At 33.5% G+C, this 21608-nt stretch overlaps 1 protein-coding gene across 1 annotated transcript in view; it reads right to left on the reverse strand.

Annotated features, from left to right (window-relative positions):
- Nucleotides 1-302: 302 nt before the first annotated feature.
- SEMA3D (semaphorin 3D) overlaps nucleotides 303-21608 on the reverse strand; it is a 120844-nt gene continuing 99538 nt past the window's right edge. Inside the window, exons 13-17 of the mRNA XM_045564787.1 lie at nucleotides 20003-20044; nucleotides 16950-17107; nucleotides 14601-14665; nucleotides 8240-8379; nucleotides 303-764 (exon numbers count right to left, since the gene is read on the reverse strand). Coding sequence (XP_045420743.1) covers nucleotides 339-764; nucleotides 8240-8379; nucleotides 14601-14665; nucleotides 16950-17107; nucleotides 20003-20044 — 831 coding nt within the window. The 3' untranslated portion in view covers nucleotides 303-338. The remainder of the gene's footprint in view (nucleotides 765-8239; nucleotides 8380-14600; nucleotides 14666-16949; nucleotides 17108-20002; nucleotides 20045-21608) is intronic.

Below are 21608 nucleotides of genomic sequence, written 5' to 3' on the forward strand. Positions count from 1 at the left end.
AAGCACCTTAATACAATATCAAATTTGATGCTTACTTAGCTCAGTTATTTACATGACAATAAATTCAAAGCATAAATCATTTTACAGATGTAAAGACCCTATTTTGAGGATAATTCTTAAATTTTGTAGTTACAAGTTTTATTGTTGGTAAATTGTTTCAGATGAATTATTTGCTCTTACTATCCCCTATTCACCATATATTGTCTTATTCAGATAATTGTTCTTGTGCCTTAGTAAAACTCCATGAAAAGCATTTAAGAATTAGTACAAGTGACGTAAAAAACAGAAGACAGTATTTTTGCAGCTAAAGAATTCTTTTCTTTAAATTAAATAGAAAACTACGTAGCCACAGCTCTAGGAAGCTCATCTAGGTCTCTGTGATGTCTTCGATTCCGTTTCTTCTTCATTTCCTGCATGTGCTTCCACTTTGGGCCACCCTTGTTTCGCTGTCTCCGCTTCTCCCTATGCCACATCTGTTCACAGTACTGGTCGAGGCTGAAGTTTGGGCTGCTAAGGATTTGGATGTAGTCTTTGTATCTCAACCGTGACTCAGCCAATAGATCCTTGACCTGCCCCTCCTCATGCTCTGCCCTCTGGGTATTTTCCATCTGTTCATTCTCAATGACATTCAAAGTCAGCTTCACTATGGTGTGGATGAAAGTGTGCTCTTGTGCTTTGCAGTAATATATCCCAGAGTCCTTCTTCTGCAGACTTCGAATCAGTAGCCCATATTCTGTTTTGATGATCCTTTCATCGGGTTTCAACTGCAGAATTGGAAAAATGTAGGTGATAAATTAAAAACAGAGAAGACTATGAGCAAATGAAAACAGGCTACATAGTTTTACTTAGATGAACCTAAAAGATATCTTCTCAGTTTCTCTGTCATCGAGCATAATATTGTCAGCCATAGTTGAAGAGGGTGAATAAATTCAACTTAAGTAATAACCCCCAAACCATATCCTGAATTTTTCACATTTGTATCTTATTAAGTCTAACTGAACCTTTGGAATACAGTTATTTTTTCTCCCAGTATACGGATAGGAATGAAAAGCTGTGAAAAGTAATAAAGTAAAACTGGAAATTATCAAGTGTGCTTCTTTACAGATTTCAGATACAAATTAGTGTACTAAGATCACAAATTGGAATCTCAATTTCAGAGCTAGAATGTAACGTTAAGTCATTGTGTAGAAAAGAAGCTTTAGTGCATGTTGCTACCTGTAATGTAGAATAGAACAATGATTCCAAAATGAATTTATTCTGTTTTCTAGATATCAGAAAATCAATAATCTGAATGGCATATGGAAGCTGTAAATGGTGATTTCTGGAGAGACAAGTGGAAAGGCATGGATACAATCTTTCAGATGTTAAAGCTGTAACTGAGTCAGACCATAGTCAGAAGGTTAGCAACATTTAAAGCTGAATTTCCCTTTTTACTATGGATTGAATTTTGATACTATGTGTATATGTGATACTTTAGACTATGTCATTTGTGGAAATATTTGCCATACCTTGGTATACTATAACATGGTAATGTGATTTCAAGTGTGAGAAAGCACAATGAACAAAAAAAAAAAAGTCCCCAGAAACGTGATACTCTTTAGCCTTTGAAATAATATTACTGAAAGACAATTCTACATTAAGCTTTCTTGGCCCATATTCTGGTGTGAATGGTGACCCTATCTTCAAGGAAACTACAGGCATGTTTACCCACACAAGAGCCCTGTTTAATGTGGAGTATTGTTGAGTAGCTCAGCATTATGGGGAACAACAACAACAAGGAAGTCTGGAAAATTTCCCAGTTTACACATCTGCCTCTGTATTGTAGACTTTTAGTTGATGGAAATCAAGGAGGCAAAAGATGGCTAAATTAAATTTATTCACAGTGGGTGGACCATACTCTGCATCTTTATGTGAAAAACATGTAAGGGAAAAAAAAAATCCCTCCAATTCGGGAAATATGAGAAAAGGAAAAGAAACATCTCTGGCTAGCAGCCCAGTTAACTAACAAGTATATGGTGAACCACCCTCTGTGCCAGAGAAGTGCAGCTGGCAGGGTACCATCTGAGGCCAAAGGCAGGTCACAGCTCAGACCTCTGGTTAATGAGGCTGAATGGTCTCCAGGCCCGCCTTTGCTCTGCACTGAAGCCACACCATCAGGGTTTTGTTTGTTGGTTTGTTTTCCTTACTTTGCCCATTTGATGAGTTGGATGTGTAGTATTCTTTTCCTTCTGCATTTTTTTTTCTAAAATCCCAGATATTTTAAAATGCGATCAAAATATGAACCGACCTTGAATTAATTTACATTGTCAGAGTCCATAAGAGTCTCATGCCTAAAATAAATGTGAATTTGAATTGGTAGAGTTCTAAATGGCCAATCTTAAACAGAAATGTCAATCTTAAATCTAACACACTGCATATATTTTTTTCTCTTAAATAATTTAACTGTAAGAATGGTTTTTAAAAAATTAAATAATTCTTAGACCTCAAAATACTAGCTCCACAAACTAGATTCTGATCTCTATCTGCTCTGCTTCCTATGATGACTCATTTATCTTCCCAGATTGGTCTCTCATCTATCAAGTTAGTGGCACAGCATATGGTATATTTGGGGGATTAAAAGCAAAGCTCTTTCAAGGTTAAAGTGTGAAGTGTTATTAGCAACATTATAGACTACTGCCATGTTGCTTGAGAGGTAATATTCTGAAGCCTTGATTTCTGTAATTTTCTCAATAGAACATGGCCTGAGGTTATTAGCATGACAATCAAAGCTGGTACCTTCAGTCTCAGTTCATCTGTAGATTTCCTTTATATAACTTGTATTCTTGCTACTGTTTAAACTGTATTTCATGTGGCTTTTAGAGATTGTCACAGCTCTGACTCAGTAATTTTTATTGTTCTCTTTAATCTTCTCACAGACAGAAATTATGACTTTGATTTCACACATACTGTACAACACTCCATCATTATTTGCTGTTCTCTTTTTGTATCCTGTTTATGTTGTTTTACTCTAAGGTCTGGTTCCCTTCCCTCTGTTCCATTCTAGTTCTGTCCTCACAGGACTCAGAATTTCATAAACACCTGGCATTTCATTAGTTGGCCATGATCTTTCACCTTTCTTTACTTCCATGGAATGCTTCATTTTTTCTTTGGTTTTTGACCTACAGATATAAAACCTGCTTTAATAAATTTCAGGGTTTCTGGATTTACCTAACGTCTATTAGATTATTTAACCAATTTTTGGTTCTTGCTAAAATTTCAATAATATACCTTTAATAAAATGGCAGCTCTAATAAAATACATTTTGAATAGATAGATTTTCACAGGACTTTTGCAATTTAGAGATAAAAAGCTGTGACCCAGAAATTAAGTAATTGACTAACATTTGCCTACTTTATAGTCTCATTCTCTGTAATGCTTTCATTCTGTGCTGGAATAGGATGCATTATGCAGACTGTATCTCAACAGTGAAATGTCAGCACAGTCAATTTAGAACATTCAGCTCCTCCACAGAAAGATAATGTAATCTCTGACCACTGATTTAAACTCATGGAATTTTCTCCACTTTGGAAGTGATAAGTAAAAACTGCTCAACCTTACAAATCAAAACCATGCTTGAGTTGAGGTCGACTATCCATTTGCCTAATGTGAGCAAGGATAATATACCTGGCATTATTAAAAGTAGATCTTCAGTGCAGGGTTATTCATTTAAAATGAGAAGAGTAACATGGAAGGGACAAAGGACATTTAGATACTAAGCAGCAGGTAAAGGTCAGGGACTTTATCTATGATAATGGCAGCCTAATGGTGCTTTCTTTACTGATAATTCACCTGTCAATTCTTTCATGGTTAAAGCATTGCATGTGTCTTGGAAAAGACTAGGGCTTCAAGAATATGTCCTTTCTCCAACAAACAGAAAATATTACTAGAGGAAAATTAGGATTAAATAAGAAAGAAAGCTCCCAGTATGAAAAAATAAATATCTATAAAACTGTTATAAAAAATTCTCTGTATTTAAAATAAAACATTGAAAACATTTCTTATTTAAGAGAAAGGAAAAGGAACTGGAATAGAATCATTTGTGTACATGTATTTAAATTTCTCAGAATATACTTACATGACATTATACATGATTCATGTATTAATATACCACAAAACCAATAATTAAGATTTTTAGGCAAATATTAAAAAAATAAAAGTATACTAAGAAATACTGCCAGAGCAAGTGGGTCATTATTTGAAAGAAAAAAATCAAATTTATATGTAAATAAATACTGTATTAATAACTTCAAGTAAATGTAAATATGAATTAAAATATAAACATAAATATAAAATGTAAAGTATAAATGTAAAAAGAAAATAATAACTACAAAAATATATTATCTGCTGTCTCATTGGTGAAGGAGTCTTTAAGCAGAATAGGCAAAAATCATAAAAAAATTAAGAGCCATAAAACACAATAAAGTTGCTTATAATATGTATAACATAAAATTATTAATATCTATAACATATAAAGTGCTTGTTAAAACCATTTTTAAATGAATATGGCAATATAAACTAAGCAAATGACAGCAAAACAATTCACCAAATACAACTGAAGCCAACAGGCAAGAAACATGAGAAGGTAAGTTCACATCTGCTAATATCCAAAGAAATAGATATTAATACATTTTTTCTTAATAAGTAAAGATTTTCTTAAATTGTGATGCAAAATTTTGCCTCAGGAGTTATAACAGACACTAATACGGTGATTTTGATGGGAAATTAGTGATATATGGTCATGTATCAAAAGCCATAATTATAACTAGTGTCTTTAACTCATTTGTTTCACTTCTAGGAATTTGTCCTAAGAAAATAATTAGAAAAGTAAAGAAAGATTTAGATATAGGAATGTTCATTACTTTTATTTTTTAAGAAGGAACATAAACTATTTAAGTAAAGCATGTAATATCCACGTATGACTGTGTCATCAGGATAGAATGGGGGGGGCACAGGGAAAATACACTATTACGTTGAATTACAATGGAAAATGGTCAAAGTGCAAAAAAGGCTGGAATAAACATTAAAATTTTGCTTGTGCTTATCTATACTTAGTGGCCTCATAGTTCTTTTTAACATGTTACTGCAATTTTAAAAGCATTTATATTGTTTTTACGATGAAAACAACAAAAATAAAATAAGGACCTATAAATGGAAAAATGCAAATATTTGAAGATGTTTTTAAAATGTTATTAAAATCCACAGAGAAAATATGGTGTTGCCTCATTTATTCATTCAGATCCCAAAAATTCAACAGAAGCTTAGGGACTGCCGATTAACATGCTAGTTAGTGCATAAACATCATCAGTTTTAAGAACAGTTTTATAAGAAAGTCAGCAGATAAATGACTCCTGACCTCCCCAACAGCACCCGACTGTGAAACAGCCCAGTAAAGAAATGTTCTCCTCCTGGCAGAGAATAACCTGGTGACAGCCTCTGTGCCACAGGAGATCTTGATCCCTCCCTCAGGCTTTTTTTGAGGGGAAAAAGATTCCAAGCTGTGACCTTATGGGTAAGGAGCAGAAGGCATCCTATTGGGGGAAAGGCTTCAAATATAATATGGATATTGCCCTCTTCTCAGCTCAGGAAGCAGTATTGCATGTCCTGGACAATGTGAAACTGCCTATTTACAAAGACAGATGAAAATACTAGTTGAAATATTACAGCTAAAACATCCTTTTAAGTAAAATTCAGTAAATACACTATTTCTGCTCCATTGAAATTCATGGTGCATGATACCACCATGAATATGAGACATACTGTGAAAAGATACATTAAAGTAATGCACAGCATTTTCAAGAAAATGAAAGTTGTGAATGCAAACAACCATAGACAAATGTAGGCACATCTATAGCTGGGAGATTATCCTAAGCAGAGTACCACACTTTTAAAAAAATCAGATTAAATTTGCCCTGGGGAAGAAAACATTTATTAAAGAAGTATAATCAACTCAAAGGCAATTATCAAACTTCATTAGGTATAAAATTAAAAATACTAGTTTATGACATTTAAGATTAAAATATTGCAATGTAACTAAAAAATCTGCATGTTAAAAAATTCAGATAACATTCTTCCAATAATTCTTGGATAAAAAGTAAATGCCTTATGTTTTGAAATTAAATAATCATTTTTATTATCAGATAATATTTCAACATATATTGGTAAAAATGAGACCCTTGAAATAAACATTCAGTGTAAATGTGGATCTGCCATAATCTTAGAATTTATAGACATCAGTAATGATGAAGAATCAAGTTTTATTAGAAAAATTTCACTTAATAAAGTTATTCCTAGGTATGAAGTATGTAAAGAGTTAACATTTTGGTAGAAAAATTTAGTCTTGTAGATCTTAGATGAAGAGAATGATATTAACTTCTTCATGTAACAGTGGGACTGTATCTTAAAATCAATTTCTTATGACAATATTTGAGTTTTTTACTCTAAGGCTTCTCAACCTCAGCAGTACTGACATTTGGGGTCAGATAATTCTTTACTGTGAGGGACTGTGCATTGTAGGCTGTTTAGCATCATCTCTGACCTCTACCCACTATATGCCAGGAGTACTCACTCACCTACCCACCCAGTTGTGATGTTCAAAAATGTCTCCAGACATTGTCAAATAGCACTCTGGGAACAAATTACCTGAGGCTGAGATTCACTTTTCTATAGTAATGTTTAACTAATTACATTTGCTATTTTAAATGTTTATAGAGTGGTATTTTCGAGAAATTTGATCCACTTACTTATATGACAGAGAAACTAAGTGCTAGAGAAGTTACAACCTGCTGATGAACCCTAAGTAGGCAAGCTAAAAGTAGAACAGGCATTTCCTAACCACATGATCAGTGCTATTTCCTGTCCCAAACATCCTCACTAATAGAGTATTTGTAATTTTATATGTATATTTTACAGGTGTAAGAGCCTCTGCCTTGAAATTTTACATTCTCATATGTGCTTTCTCCTTTGATTTTCACAGTAAATTTTGAATTTATTTTGTTCATTTTAGAAAATTCTGGCCCACAGGGGCTCAGTGATATTACCAAAGGTCTCAGGACCACGTTTTAACTCAAGGTATCAGGACTGTGCTTCCACTCAAGACATGTAATTCTGAATCCTGTGTTCATTCCATTACTCATTACAGTGTCGTTAGTCTAGTATCGGGGGTTTCAGAACTCTAGTCTGAGCATCATTAGTTTCTCTGCACTGTAATAAAAAATAATTCTGGGCCGGGCGCGGTGGCTCACGCCTGTAATCCTAGCCCTCTGGGAGGCCGAGGCGGGTGGATCGCTCAAGGTCAGGAGTTCCAGACCAGCCTGAGCGAGACCCCATCTCTACTAAAAATAGAAATAAAAACTATCTGGACAACTAAAAATATATATAGAAAAAATTAGCCGGGCATGGTGGCACATGCCTGTAGTCCCAGCTACTCGGGAGGCTGAGGCAGTAGGATCGCTTAAGCCCAGGAGTTTGAGGTTGCTGTGAGCGAGGCTGATGCCACGGCACTCACTCTAGCCCGGGCAACAAAGTGACACTCTGTCTCAAAAAAAAAAAAAAAAAAAAAATAATTCTGCCAACTAACCTTTGTTTCATGACATTCAAATAATATTAATCTAAGATTTCTCAAACACTGAAACTCAACTCATTAAATTCAGTAACATATACAAGCTATCTATCTCAAAATCTTTGTGATGTGTTTCAATCACATGTATGTGTTAGGAAAACAAATAGAAAAATAGTCAAAAAATACAGTATTCATATTTTCCCTCTGTTGATATAATTTTAATAGATAAAAGTGAAAAGATATATGTCCAGCCACTTATCTAATTTGCTTATATGTTATGACAAAAATAGATATTTCTGTTTTAATACAAACTCAACATGTTTTATATCATGATCTAAATTGAACACAATGTGAGTTAAAACTTAATCATTGTGCTACTTTGGGGGAGAAAAATACTGTGTTCTTGTTCTTAGTCAGAGACTTGTACCAAAATATAGGCAATCCATGAGAAATGGAAATTTGAAAAAAATCATATAAATTTCTTTAAAAAATTCGTCTGCTTTTATATTTCATTAATACATTTGTATTAAATTGGCCTATTCTTATCCCACTAAAATTTGAACATCTCTCACAACCAAAAACTTGATTTAAGTTTTACACTATTTCCCTCAAAGTAAGCATTCTTTGATGACAATAACTTACCTCCTCTCTATGCTCATCACCTGACTGCTGGATATACCACTTAATAGATGCTTGTTGGGATTTAGGAATGCATTCCAGAAAGGTAGAGTTAAATTCAATGCCAAAAATCACCTTTTCTTCAGCAGTTTCATGACTAGTGCCTGGAAAGCAAACATGGAATAAGAGATTAACCTTGACCTGATTTTAAAAACAATGGGAAAGTAGATTGATTTAGAACAGATGCCATGGAGAAAGAATCACACACATTATTAAAGAGAAAGGAAATTCATGTTAGAATATTGTCACCTCAGACAAATATTATCCAATAGGTAGATTTTTAAAACTATGCCTGTATTATAATTTTTACTCTTTTATCAATATATTAGTTATTTGCAATTGATTTTTAAAAATAATAATTCACAAAATTTGACTCTACACATTATTTTTCTCTGAGCTGAATAAACCTTTTGCATCTTTTAATGCTTTAACACTTTTTGTTTATATAAAATATGAACAATTTTGTAGATAGTTCTGAGGGAGCAATTTACTTCACTTTTAAAGAGAAAGTCTATCATGAATTGTTCTATAGAGCTGATCAGATAACATTAAGAAATTTTGATGTCAGGAAAGTAAGTACTGTGATCTGTATTTGGCAAAATTCTATAATGATGATAATAATTCTCTAATACTCAGAATCTGGACCTTATTTGCATTATCTACCAATTTTTTTTCTCTTTTATACAGAAGGATTCTCTAGCCCATCATATATTTGCTGTGAGAAAGTTAATGGTATGCTAAGGGAACAGTGTTTCAGATACATTACTCTCATCAGTCAATGCATCATCTGAAATACATTCCATCTAGAGTAGCCAAAGGCTGTGTCCCATGTGCCATCCAAGATCTATAGCTCAAATTTAGTCAAATAAAAAATGACAGCTGTTTAGCCTGACCCAAACATGCACTTTTTCATCATATATTCAGATATCTCAATTTTACAGATGAGCCTACTTAGCATTTTAGGCATCAACCAAAGAGTAAGACTTAAGGGACCATGTGAATCCTAAACCTCAGCAAATGGCTGAATACACATATACTCAATAATTCAGCTTCATTTTAATAAACTTCCTTTGATTTTTTTAATTTTAGTAATGGCCATTCTGACAAGGGTAAGGTGGTATCTCATTGTGGTTTTAATTTTCATTTCCCTGATAATAAGCCATGTTGAACATTTTTTCATGTGTTTTTTGGCCATTTGTTTATCTTTTGAAAAGACTCTGTTCATGTGTTGCCCACTTTTTAATAGAGTTATTTGTTTTGTTCCTGCTGATTTGATTGAGTTCTTTGTAGATTCTGCATATTAGTCAATTAATGAGTGGAAAAAGAAAATGTGATATATATATACATATATATGTGTGTGTGTGTGTGTGTATGTATGTATCTATATATATATATATATACATATATATATATATATATATAATAGAGGACTACTCTGCCACTAAAAAGGAATGAAATAATGCCTTTTGCAGCAACTTGGATGGAACTGGAGAACATTAGCTTAAGCAAAGTATCCCAGGAATGGAAAAACAAACACCACATGTCCTCACTAATAAGTGAGTGCTAAATAATGGGTAGATATGGTCATAGAGTGTTGTAAAGGATATTGGAAACTAAAAAGGGGGGATAGTGGAGGGTGAGGACTAAAAAATGTACCTATTGGGTACAATGTACACTACGCTGGTGTTGGACACACTAAAAGCCCTGACATCAGCATTATTCAATTCATCTATGTAGCAGAAACACTTGTACTCCCTTAAGTATTTTGAAATTTTAAAAAACCCAATAAAAGATTTAAAAAAATAAGAGCTAAAAGTAAAAAAGAAAAAGAAACTTCCTTTGAACTTGTGTTTTACCAGCAAGGATTAAGTTAAGCATGCTGTCTCCATTATGAATTAACCTCATCTGACCTTCAAAATGTGTTGATTCCATTTAAAACCTGCAATCTATCAACTATCTCTACCAATTCAACTGATTATATCTGCGATTTTCACAGTTAATAAAGTCCTAATTCACAGAAAGATCACTGGTGCTGATCACGGAGGAGAAAAACATGCATTCTCTTGTAGTAACAGATACTATTTCCCTAAGAAAGGGTCTTGTCAACAAAGGAGGGAGGATGCAGGCTGATTGTTAGGTTATGGGACAAGGGCTCAGGAGAAATTCAATTAGACTGATTCAAACAAAGAATCAGGCAATTTGGAAAAAGGTAACTTAGTGAAATCAACTGGAAAAATAAAACAGTGAGCTGATTATCTGAAAGACTTTTTCAAATCAGTAAAAATAATGTCTCTGATACAAAATCATTGCTTCATCAATTTCACTGTAATGAATTCATTGTTTCCAATAATGTTTGTTTCATTTCTGAGTTTTAAATTCTTTATTTTTAAAATTTCAAAAGTATATATATAGGCATGATGTGTATATATGTGTGTGCGTATATGTGTACACACAAGATATATCATTAAGTATTCCTAATCAAAAAATATGAAATCCAAAATGCGCCAAAGCATTTTGCTCAAAACATATTGAGCATAGACATGACACCACAAGTGGAAAATTCCACTCCTGACCTCATGTGATGGGTTGCAGTAAAAATGCAGGTATACAACATACTTTATATGTGAATGAGTGTAAGAAAATACTTGCTTATTGGTAGTATATAAATTCAGAGGCAGGAATGACAGTGATGCTAAACAACCAGAGACTTTTCACATAGGTGACTGATATGGTGATATCTTTGCTTTCTAATGGTACAATGTACACATAAGTTGTTTAATTCACAAAATTATGAAAAATATTGTATACAATTACCTTCAGGCTATGTATATAAGATATATCTGAAATATAAGCGAATTGTGCTCAGATTTGGGTACCATTCCCAAGGTATTTCATTATGTATATGTAAACATTCCAAAATCAAAAAAAGAAAATCAGAAATAGAAAATACTTCTGGTCCCAAGCATTTCAGATATGGGTACTCAACTTCTTTTACTCTATTATGAACTAATTTTTAAATGTGCAAAAGTTGGATACAATAGTATAACAGAATATCTCCTCATTACATGTACGATTATTTGGAAGAGAATATTATAATCTTCCAGATTGCAATAAAAATTTTTTCCATGGCAAAATACCTGGAATATTTCTTTATAATAAATATATGACATATTATTGAAGTGCAAGCTCAGATCTGTTTAACATTGTTAAACATAACTCATCTACATGCATTCCTGATTTTATATCATTAATAATCATGCAGTATCACAGCATTCAACGATTAAAGTAATGAACGAGGAAAGGGAAGAGAAAGAAAAAAAGAAATATCTATTTGCTAATTATTCAAGACTTTATTGTCTAGTAAAGCACAATACACATTTATGATGGATTAGAGACAAGTCATTTAGTTTGTAAATACCCTCATAATTTCTACTTTAAATTCTACCATTGATTCTCTGCCCCTAGTCTGTCACATTCCAATCCATTATCTATGTAAATATCAAAACTTTTATTAAAAAATAACTTTCTAAGACATATGAAACAGCTATCACCTATAAGGTAAACATAAACTTCATAGAATAATATAACGACCATTACAAACTTACCCCATCTATGCAAGGTCTTTCTGATTTTAATTATTGTTACTTTATCTACTTTGTGAAATTCAACTTTCTCCTTAAGGCATGGCTCAAATGCTATCCATCTGTGTATACCTCTCTTTACCCATCTATTATGCAAATATTCTTGTGCGCCTTACACACTGGCATTGTTTCAAATGCTGGGTGAATATGATGCAAATTTGTTTCCTTCAAGAAACTTACATGCTAGTGACAGAGATTAAATAATCAAGTAAATTAATAAATAATTAATAAAGACAGAATGTAGTAACTGGTAGTATCTGTTACAAAAAAAAAAAAAAATGAAGATCAGGCAATGTCCAGTGGAAGGAAGGGCAAAAAGATATTTCAGATAAGGTGGTCAGGAAAGGTCTCTCTAAGGATTAACATTTAAGCATAGAAGCAACTGAAGTAAAGATGAAGTTATAAGAACATCTGAAAGGAAGAGTTCTTCAGGTACAGAGGACACCAAATGCAAACGTACCTTAGGCAGTAACCAGATTGGTGCTTTTGCAAAAGAGAAAGCCAGTGAGTGAATGTTGCAACAAGCTATATTGTGAGGTCAAAGAATGTGCTAGAGACCAGGTCAAGTAGACTCTTACAGGCTATGGTAAAGGCTGTGGATTTTTCACTAATTATTCTAAGAAGCTAGTGAAAGACTTTGAGTAAGGGAATGACAGGCTCTGACTGAAATTTTTAAAAAGATTACTCTGTCTACTAAGAGAGGTATAGATGAAAGGGGTATAAGCACGGAGGCAGGGAGACCAGTAAAGCTGCTAATTAAAAGGGTACTGTGGCCTCAGGTTGGCATCTATGGAGGTGATGAGAAGTAGTGGAAGGACTTGCTGAGAGGTTGGTTATAGGATGTGAAAGAAAGAAAAAATACATATGAAGATGACTCCTAGCTGCTTTTTGACCTGAGCAGCTGAGTGAATGGTGGTGCCATTTATTAATATGGGAAAAACTGCAGAAATAGGTTTTAGAGAAGATATTATAATTCTTTCTCAGATATAAGTTTGAGGTTCTAAGTAGGTATCCAAGTGGAGCTCTTGAGTAGGCATACAAGCATTCATATCTGGCACATAGGGGTGAGTTCAGAACTAAACTGTGAATTTGGAACAGCACACTACTACATGGAAGTCAAGAGAAGAAAATGTTTCAAAAAATAAAGAGTGGGATTAAGTGGACATGAGAACTGAAAATTGGCCATTGGATTCAGCATGGAGGAAATTGCTGGTGACCTTGACAAGAATGGATTGGGCAGAGTGCTGCTGCTGATTATTAGAAAAGACTGCGTGCAATGGGTTATAGCAAGAACGGGATATGGTGAGGTGGAGACAATAACTGTGAGTGCCTTAGGCATCAACTGTGTTTTGTTTCATTTCTTTATAACATTTATCATCATCTGGCAAAGCATTTATTTTACCTGTTTTTTTGTGTATGGCCTCCTCCACTCCCTAATGCACACTATAATATAAGTACCATGAATGCACAGATTGTCTTCTTTTTTATCCATTGCTTTATTCTCAATACCTATAGCTGTTTCTGATAAATCTCATATGGATACGCAAATAATTGCATACACAGCACACAGTAACGATTTCAAAAGAAACCATTAGACAGGACAATGAATCACTTATATATTACAATGAGAAGTCAACATAGTCTTCCGGACCAGAGCTTATTTTTCAGAAGAATTATACTTTGAGTTAAAAATAATTTTGTTTTTAAATCAAGAAAACACTGCCAGACCACTAGTTATAGACTATGAAATTTGGGTTATTTATATTACCGTTGCAGTAGTTACTAACAATGTGATAAAGAAAAGTGCTTTTCTTCCACTAGTTTTTTTTTTTTTTTGGTGTGTGTGTATGTGCATATATTTTTTATCTTAAGGCACAGCTTGAGAGTGAAGAGTAACTAAAGCTCTAGAATATATACATATATATATATATATACATATATATATATTATAGATTTTTCTTCTTTGTTTTCAGACTCATTCATCACACCTCCTCTTTATTCCCCACCCTGCCCCTCTCCTACTCAGACTTTCAAGATCTTCTATCCTATGAATTTTCTTGTGAACAATATAGCCTCTAGTGATCTCTCTTTTGCTAAACTCCCATATCACTAATTGTGCCTTATGCCATCTCCCCAAAGGATCATAAGCTCTCTACGGAGTTTCTTTGTCTCATAATATACCCAGGATAATTACATGCATGTGGAAGTCACTTAATAAATCTTTACTGACTGAATGAACATATAAATTAACAAATTAATACCAATAAAGTATAGGCTGCCTAAAGCTTCTTTCTAGTAAGTACCTACACTTTTATCAGACTTTTCTGGGAGGTCTTTGAGTTTACTCTAAATGTCCAAATGTTTTTGGCTATATCCTGCTTTATCTCTAATAGCAGTTTTCAAACTTTACAAGGATGGATTAGGCAGTAAAAAAAAGAAACAAAGCTACAGTATAGGAATTTTAAAAGACATATGAAACAAATAATGATATAACAAAGGATTATTCACTGAGGCACATAGACAGGGGTTGATTTATAAAATTTCTTAGTTGCTCTTTCAGAACACAAGGATTACACAAAATGAGATCTTCCTGTATAATAGATGTTTCAAGTTATATAAGAGAAACACAAAGACTAAGCTTAGCATTTTAAATGGAAGAAAAACCATATTAAATCCGTACTTACTATCTTCTATGTCCCAGCACTGGGTGATTGGGTCCCCGTACTTTACATCCTGGCGTCTAGCTCGCCTACAGAAAGGGGATTAAACTGATGAGAACTTCAAGCATGATAATCAGAATATAGAAAGGCTACATCTAACACTAATAACAAAAGCAGAACTATGCTTATCTTACTGCTCAACTTAAATGCACGTCAGTATTCCAATTAAACTAACATTAACTCAAATGCTACTGGTAGTAGAGTCCTAGTAGAACAAATCCTGTTTGGGCAATGAGATTACCTGAATTTTATTTAACTACTATTCTTTTCTTTTTGTCTGATTTTTGATGAATTATTCAATGGAACAGGTTGAATATAAATATAATGTAGGTTTTATATAACTAAAATGGGGATAACTGTTCTTACCCTTTCAGTCATTGGGAAATAATAACATAAAAGAACTTCAGTCAGTGGGTAATAAAGTATACACAAATATAAAGCATTTTATCATGTAAATATCCATTATTAGATAGATTTGATTAAGCAACAAATTAAAGGCTGTTACTTGAAACATAATTACAAGTTTGAAATTTCTATCTTCTGACATGTAGGTCAAATTGTTTTTTGGTAGTTGTGATGATAATAATAATAAATAATGGCTTTTGCATTATGTCACATATTTTCCTTAAGAGAAAATAAAAAAAGAAAAAAATCTGCTACAACATCTATGTTAAGCATAACTCTTACGTTATTTTATATTATCTTATATTATTATGTTAATATACATTTTATATTAATATACATCTTATTATAATATATTAATGCATACCTTACATTATATCTTACTATATATTACATGTTACATTATTTTATATCTTATTTGCTTTGGCTATTTTATTTTGCCACTTCAGAGATCAGAGAAGAACCATAAACCTTCTGCAATATCTAGGGTGCTCTTTAAGGGCAATGCTGACCAGATGACAACCTTGTATAAGATTCATCCATTGTGAGCACCTTTTGGCTCACATGCATATTATGTTAGGTAAGGAAAAACATCACAGTGGCACATCTGTAAGATCAGAGATACAGTCTTGTGAACTAGAAGAAGAAAAAATTATGATGGTAGAAGGTAGATAAGGTCAAGAATGTTTTTATATCTTAACTTCTTAAAGAACAGGGTCTATTCATCATATTGAAGGTTTCTCACCAACTAAGGAGAATTCTTGTTTTTCAGCTTCCAGGAAAGACTACGATGAACATATTATTGGCTGAAAACTATAACAAAATGTTGGTGACTTTTTTATTTTGACTTGTAATAATCATATCTACCCATTTAAATTTAATTCAGAGATTTCAGCCAATATAAAATGTTTCTAATTTTAAGCATTATTTGCTATTGTATTATATTATATATTCAATCTGTGACTCCTGAGATTTTAGAATTTAACAAATCAGTAAAATTTCAAAAAGAAAAAAAGTGTACATGTGGTAATGAGACTAACATATGCTTACCTGTTATCTTAATTGGTTAAAAAAAGACCCAAAGAATAAAAGAATACCACACACAACTTGCTGACATTTTACATAGATAGAAATATACTTTGAACAATACTTTATAAAATAATGCTACTATAACCCACATCAAAAATAATGTATGATATTTACCCAACATCAGGCATATTGATGGGCATTCATTCAGATTGTTTTATTTTTTTATTAAAGATAATGTTGAACATCCTTAATCATATAACTTTGTGGTACTTTTGCACATATGAGTATAGAATAAATTTCTAGCTGGGAATTGTTGGCTCAAAGTAGTGGTTATGTCTAGGAGCACATAAAGCAATGAACTGTAAAGAGCAAGGTAACAGTTTGTTGTTTAAATATATGGGTGGCAGAAATTGACCAAATTAGAGTTATTAGAGTAAAAACAAAATTGTACCAAGTCACTGGGATGCACTGCGTGCTGTATAGAATCTGTGCTTTCACAAACACATATTTAAAAATTATTTGCAAAACAGCAGTTCTGAGTATATACATATTTACAAATAAGAAGGGAGGAAGGGAGGATTATAAAAAAGGTAGTGAATAAAAACAAATTTTAATGGTGTTTGAACATAAATGAAGAAAAAGAATATAAACAATGTATCAATTTTTTAAAAATTCTACGTTTCAGAATTTCAGAATATTTGTTTTACTCTCCTTCAAAATTCAGTTTTATATAAAACTATAAAAAGATTTATTTCAATATTCCTTCCATCGACCATGTTTTCTATATATTTTCTTTTTAACTTAAACTACAAAACAATGATTTGTGTGAGATATTCATCTTATAGAAAGGGAAGTTTCATATTAACTCAATGCACGTCTTACCTTTTTGAAGTAGGTGCGTATCGAGAGCATGCATTTCCATCCCAGGCACAGTAGGGGTCTCTAGCAAGACAACAGTCCGCACAAGCTTTCCCGTAAGTGTCGCATCTGTGCAAGGAGAGCTGAACGAATCCATCTCGGGAACCAATGTACAATTGTTGCTGCAAATCGGGCAAAAGAAATGAATTAGAAGCACTTTTCAGACTAGTCTTAAAAACTTTGTTTTCTTGAATACCACATGATACATCTAAATCTGTTTCTGTAAGTCCCCCACCCCTTGTAAACACTTGTACAGAAACATAACAAAGAGCAAAATAAGTCAATCTCTTCTACCCCTGGTAGGACAGTGGTTTGAAGATACTGAAATGGACAGCATTCTAATGCGCTGAGTAAGCTTGGCAGTAATTTTTGAAGGTCAAAAACCAGCTGCTGCTAGACAGGAATTAAGATGTCAAATTCTTTCTTAATAGTAGAAAATATACCTTGGTAGATTATATCAAGCACAGATGCGATAGGCAAACCTGAGGGTCTTCCCCAGCCGTGGCTCCTTACATGAGAGAGGACTGAAAAGAGATTTATAAAACTTTCCTCTGGTTTTAATTAACCATTTCATTTGTTAATGAAGTAAGTACGCCGTCCCTGAAAGGACAGGGGTTGTAAGTGCGAGAGAAAGCATTTGATATCACTCTAAAGAAAGTGTTGAAGCAGGCTTGAGAGGAGCCATGTCACAAATTAAAGGCTGCAAGATACTGAAAAACCCAGCAAATAAAATTCAGTTTTGAAAATAAGCTCAGAAATGAATACACTACCCCACTTATGTATTCATTTGAGTGTTTGTGGTAGTGGCGGTACAGAGGGAGGGACAAATGAATAAGCCATAGCCTGTGCCTTTAAAGAACTCATGGTCAACCCCAGTGGACCGTGCCAAGCTTTAAATGAAGGAAAAGCAGCTTAGAAGTAAATATTGGCAATAAGTAGCATGCATGCACTCTACTTACAGAAATCTGTCTTATACCTCTATCGCCCATTAAACTGTCAGTTAAGACTTTCTAGTTGCTAAATGCAATGAACACTGTTTAACATTTGTTTTGCTTAAATTCTCCATAGTGTTTGACACTAATGACAATATGCTCCTTGAAACTCTCTCCACTTTCTCCTGTTCTCCTTCTTTAAGTCTGCTTTTGTAATTTTTTTCTTCACACTAAATGTTGAGTTTCCCTCTTTCCTATTCTCATTTCTTTACCATTTTTATTTTATAAAGGTTCAGAGGTACCTTGAAAACAACATAAACATGAACATAATGACTCCCCTAAATCTACTCCTCCTGCCCTACCTTGGCAAGAAGCACCATCAGTCACCAGGTTACCCAAGACAGAAATCTGGCAGTTGTCTTTGAATCTTCTGTCTCTCACATTCAATCTGTCACCACATCATTTCCATTCTCTCATGTACAATTTTCTAATCTATTTCCTCCTCTCCCTCTCCACTGCCACGGCCTTTGTTTCATTCCTTATCATTTCTTTCCTGGATTACTTGTAAGTGTCCTATTTCTGCTGGCTTCAGCCTTGTTTTCCAGCAATCCCCATCTCTCCCCCCAGAACCCAATCTATCTCCCACACTGCCACAGCAGACTGATTTTTCTAAAAGGAAAATCTTATCAGGACACCCTCCTGGTTATAATTTTTAAGGGTGTTCATTGCCTTTTTTTTTTTTTTTTTTTGAGACAGGGTTTCCTCATGTTGCCCAGGCTGGACTCGAATTCCTGGGCTCATGTGATCCTCCCACCTCAGCTTCTTGGGAAGCTGGGACTATAAGTACAGGCTTCCTAAGCACCCGGGGGATTTCATAATCTTTAAGATACACTGTTAAACTTCTTAGGAGGACATGTAAGGATGTGCCTAATCTTGCTCTGGTTTATTTTTCCAGGTTTATTTGCAGCCTGCTTCCCCCTTGAACATACATATGCCCTTGGCTCTAAAGGAACACAAACTTATTAGAACAACCTACGGTCTCTCTTCACACCTTTGCAAATGTTCTCCCCTTTCACGTGGCATAAGCTCCTCGACCCCATCCTCGTTTTAATTTATCTGTTATTATTATTATTATTATTATTATTAATAGCATGCTCCTCTGTCTCTCAGCTCTACTGTGAGCTTCTGGAGCTATGTCATTCATTCACTTCTGTACCCTCCAAGCACAGGAGTAGGCCTTCAAGAAATAAAGGTTGAACAAATGAAGAGATTAATGGAAAAGACCTGAAGAAGAAACCTATTTAGAACTTTCCTTAATAATCACTCTGCCATATGAGGCATAGTAGATAAAGACAATTTTAGAAACACCTTAATGTTGAACATCTTATCATATGACTTTCTTAAATCTTGAGGGTACAAATAGAAATGGTAATGCAAGTATGAATGTCTGGAACCAATTGGGATTTGGAGTACCATATCAGAGAACTGTGAAGTCATATTCAACATTGTTGTCATTATAATTACCTACTCTTCACTTCATGCTTATAACATCCCAGCTCTCTGGGTAGAACTTTGCATGCAGCATCTTATTTAAATTCCCAATAAACTTACAATGTAGACATTGTTTTTCTAACTTTACTATAAAGGAAACTGATTCTGAGAGTTTGATATCAAGTGGTATTTGGAAGGCCAACTGTTCTTGGGCTATTTGCTACCACAGTCCATATTCTAACTCCTGGACTCCCAGATTAAAACCCTTTGTAAGGGTTAGGGGTGATACTCTACACAAATTTTTTATGACTTTGCCAGAAAGACGTCCTCATGAGCCTAGGAAAGTAAGCTCATTTTTAAAAGCGAAAGGAAGGGAAGAGTATAATGTTCAATTAATGAAATTAGGTTCCATTTCTCCCAAGGTAAGGCTCAAATAATGGCCATTAATCAATTAAACTAGAAACAAATGATCTAAAACTTTTTATATTATTTACAATTTAATTTCTAATTTCAATGGATTTTCCTTCAAATGAACTTTTGATTCAAGCAAGCTGTTGCTTTGTGAATAATTTTTATATAAAAATTAGAAAGTACCTGCTTTAGAGACAACTCCATATTCAAGATGATCGATGAGTGCTGAAAATAGAAGTTATATGTCAATAAAGATAATAATTAACAGGCCTTTTTATTAACCAGTATGTTGTTTTATCTTACATCAAAGATCACTGAAGTAAACTCTGCTATGCAGGGGAGAAAAGGATCTCGTTTGCTATTTTCTTCCAATGTGTAGTGGTTTTACCTTAATAGAAGTGAAAATAGTTACTTAAAGTATCTTATTGAGAAAAACTACCTTAACATACAGGGAAACACTCTGCAATGAAAATTGTTCCCAGCTACTCACAAGTTTCTCCTTCTTCCAATCTGCTTATCTTAACTGCTTCCATATAATTCAAACTAGTGTTGACAAGAACATCTCCATAATTATTTATTACCTCTTTCTGCTATTACTTAGATCAAAAACTTGTTCAAGTAGCAGAGTTCTGAAAAGTTATAGTGCTCCTTGTAGACAACCATATTCTTTATGGAACACTACACAATATTGAGGCACATGATTTCATGATATACACTAAAGCCAGTTTTATTTGTAGAAAATATGGCTCTGTGCATGCAAGATAAAATCAGAACCATGAACACAAAAATTACCAAACTAAAAAGGACAGAATATTTTTAAAAAATGCCATCTATCATCTATCTATCTATTATTTATTCATTTCACACCAGCTAGTATTTACTACTTGGCAAATAGTTGCAAATGTAAAAGATTTAAGGAAATATAAGAAATAAAAAATTTAAGTGAGAAAGTTCTATCTATCCAATAATGTTTTGCGTCATGAATTTAAAAAGCGTGGCCAAATTCATCAAATTATATGCATTAAGTACAGGTTTTTTTTGTATATCAATTATACCTCAATAAAGCTGTTTTTAAAAGAAGGAAACAAAACAAATCATGGCCATTATTTAATCTTTAACAGTGGAATCCGAGCAATTCCTCTGGACCACTGTCTAACACCATTGAATGAGACTTGTTCTAATGTGCCTATGTGTGTTGTAGGGACTGTATTTTTGGCCTCAGGGTTCACATTTATGTTTGACATCCGGCCTTTCCCTTAGGAGCCACCCAAGATTTTGTTTTGGTAGACACCAGATAGCAGGTCTTGTTCTTGTTAACTCCTTGACCACTATTATCATCACAATGTAAACAGGATCCTGTGGAACTCAGGATGTTAATTAACTTGAGCCCCTCACAGTGGAGGGCTTTATTCCCTTTTAGGCAATAGATGTTTACATGGAAACAATCCTTTTTAATAAACTGTCTCAACAAAAATGTTATTAAAAAACACAGCATATTTTTAGAAAGCTTTTCTAAGGAATAAAATTATATTTCTGATGTTATTTTCAGGAAATAATTTAAAATCAAATTTTATTGAGGATTTACCAAAAAAATGCCACAATTCAAATTTATTGTTAAAAGTCAAAGACATTCTGTAAACCTGGAGAACTATTCTTGTAGATCTACTAACTCTTTTTGGCTGGTGAGAGCAATTTAGCATACATGAAGACTTACTATCATGCAATCTATTTTTTTTTTTTAATTTCCTTACAGAAAAGCAGGGGCACATGATTTATACACTCTTCTAGT

This window comes from Lemur catta, chromosome 11 (assembly GCF_020740605.2).
Source record: "Lemur catta isolate mLemCat1 chromosome 11, mLemCat1.pri, whole genome shotgun sequence".
Classification (NCBI taxonomy): domain Eukaryota; kingdom Metazoa; phylum Chordata; class Mammalia; order Primates; family Lemuridae; genus Lemur; species Lemur catta.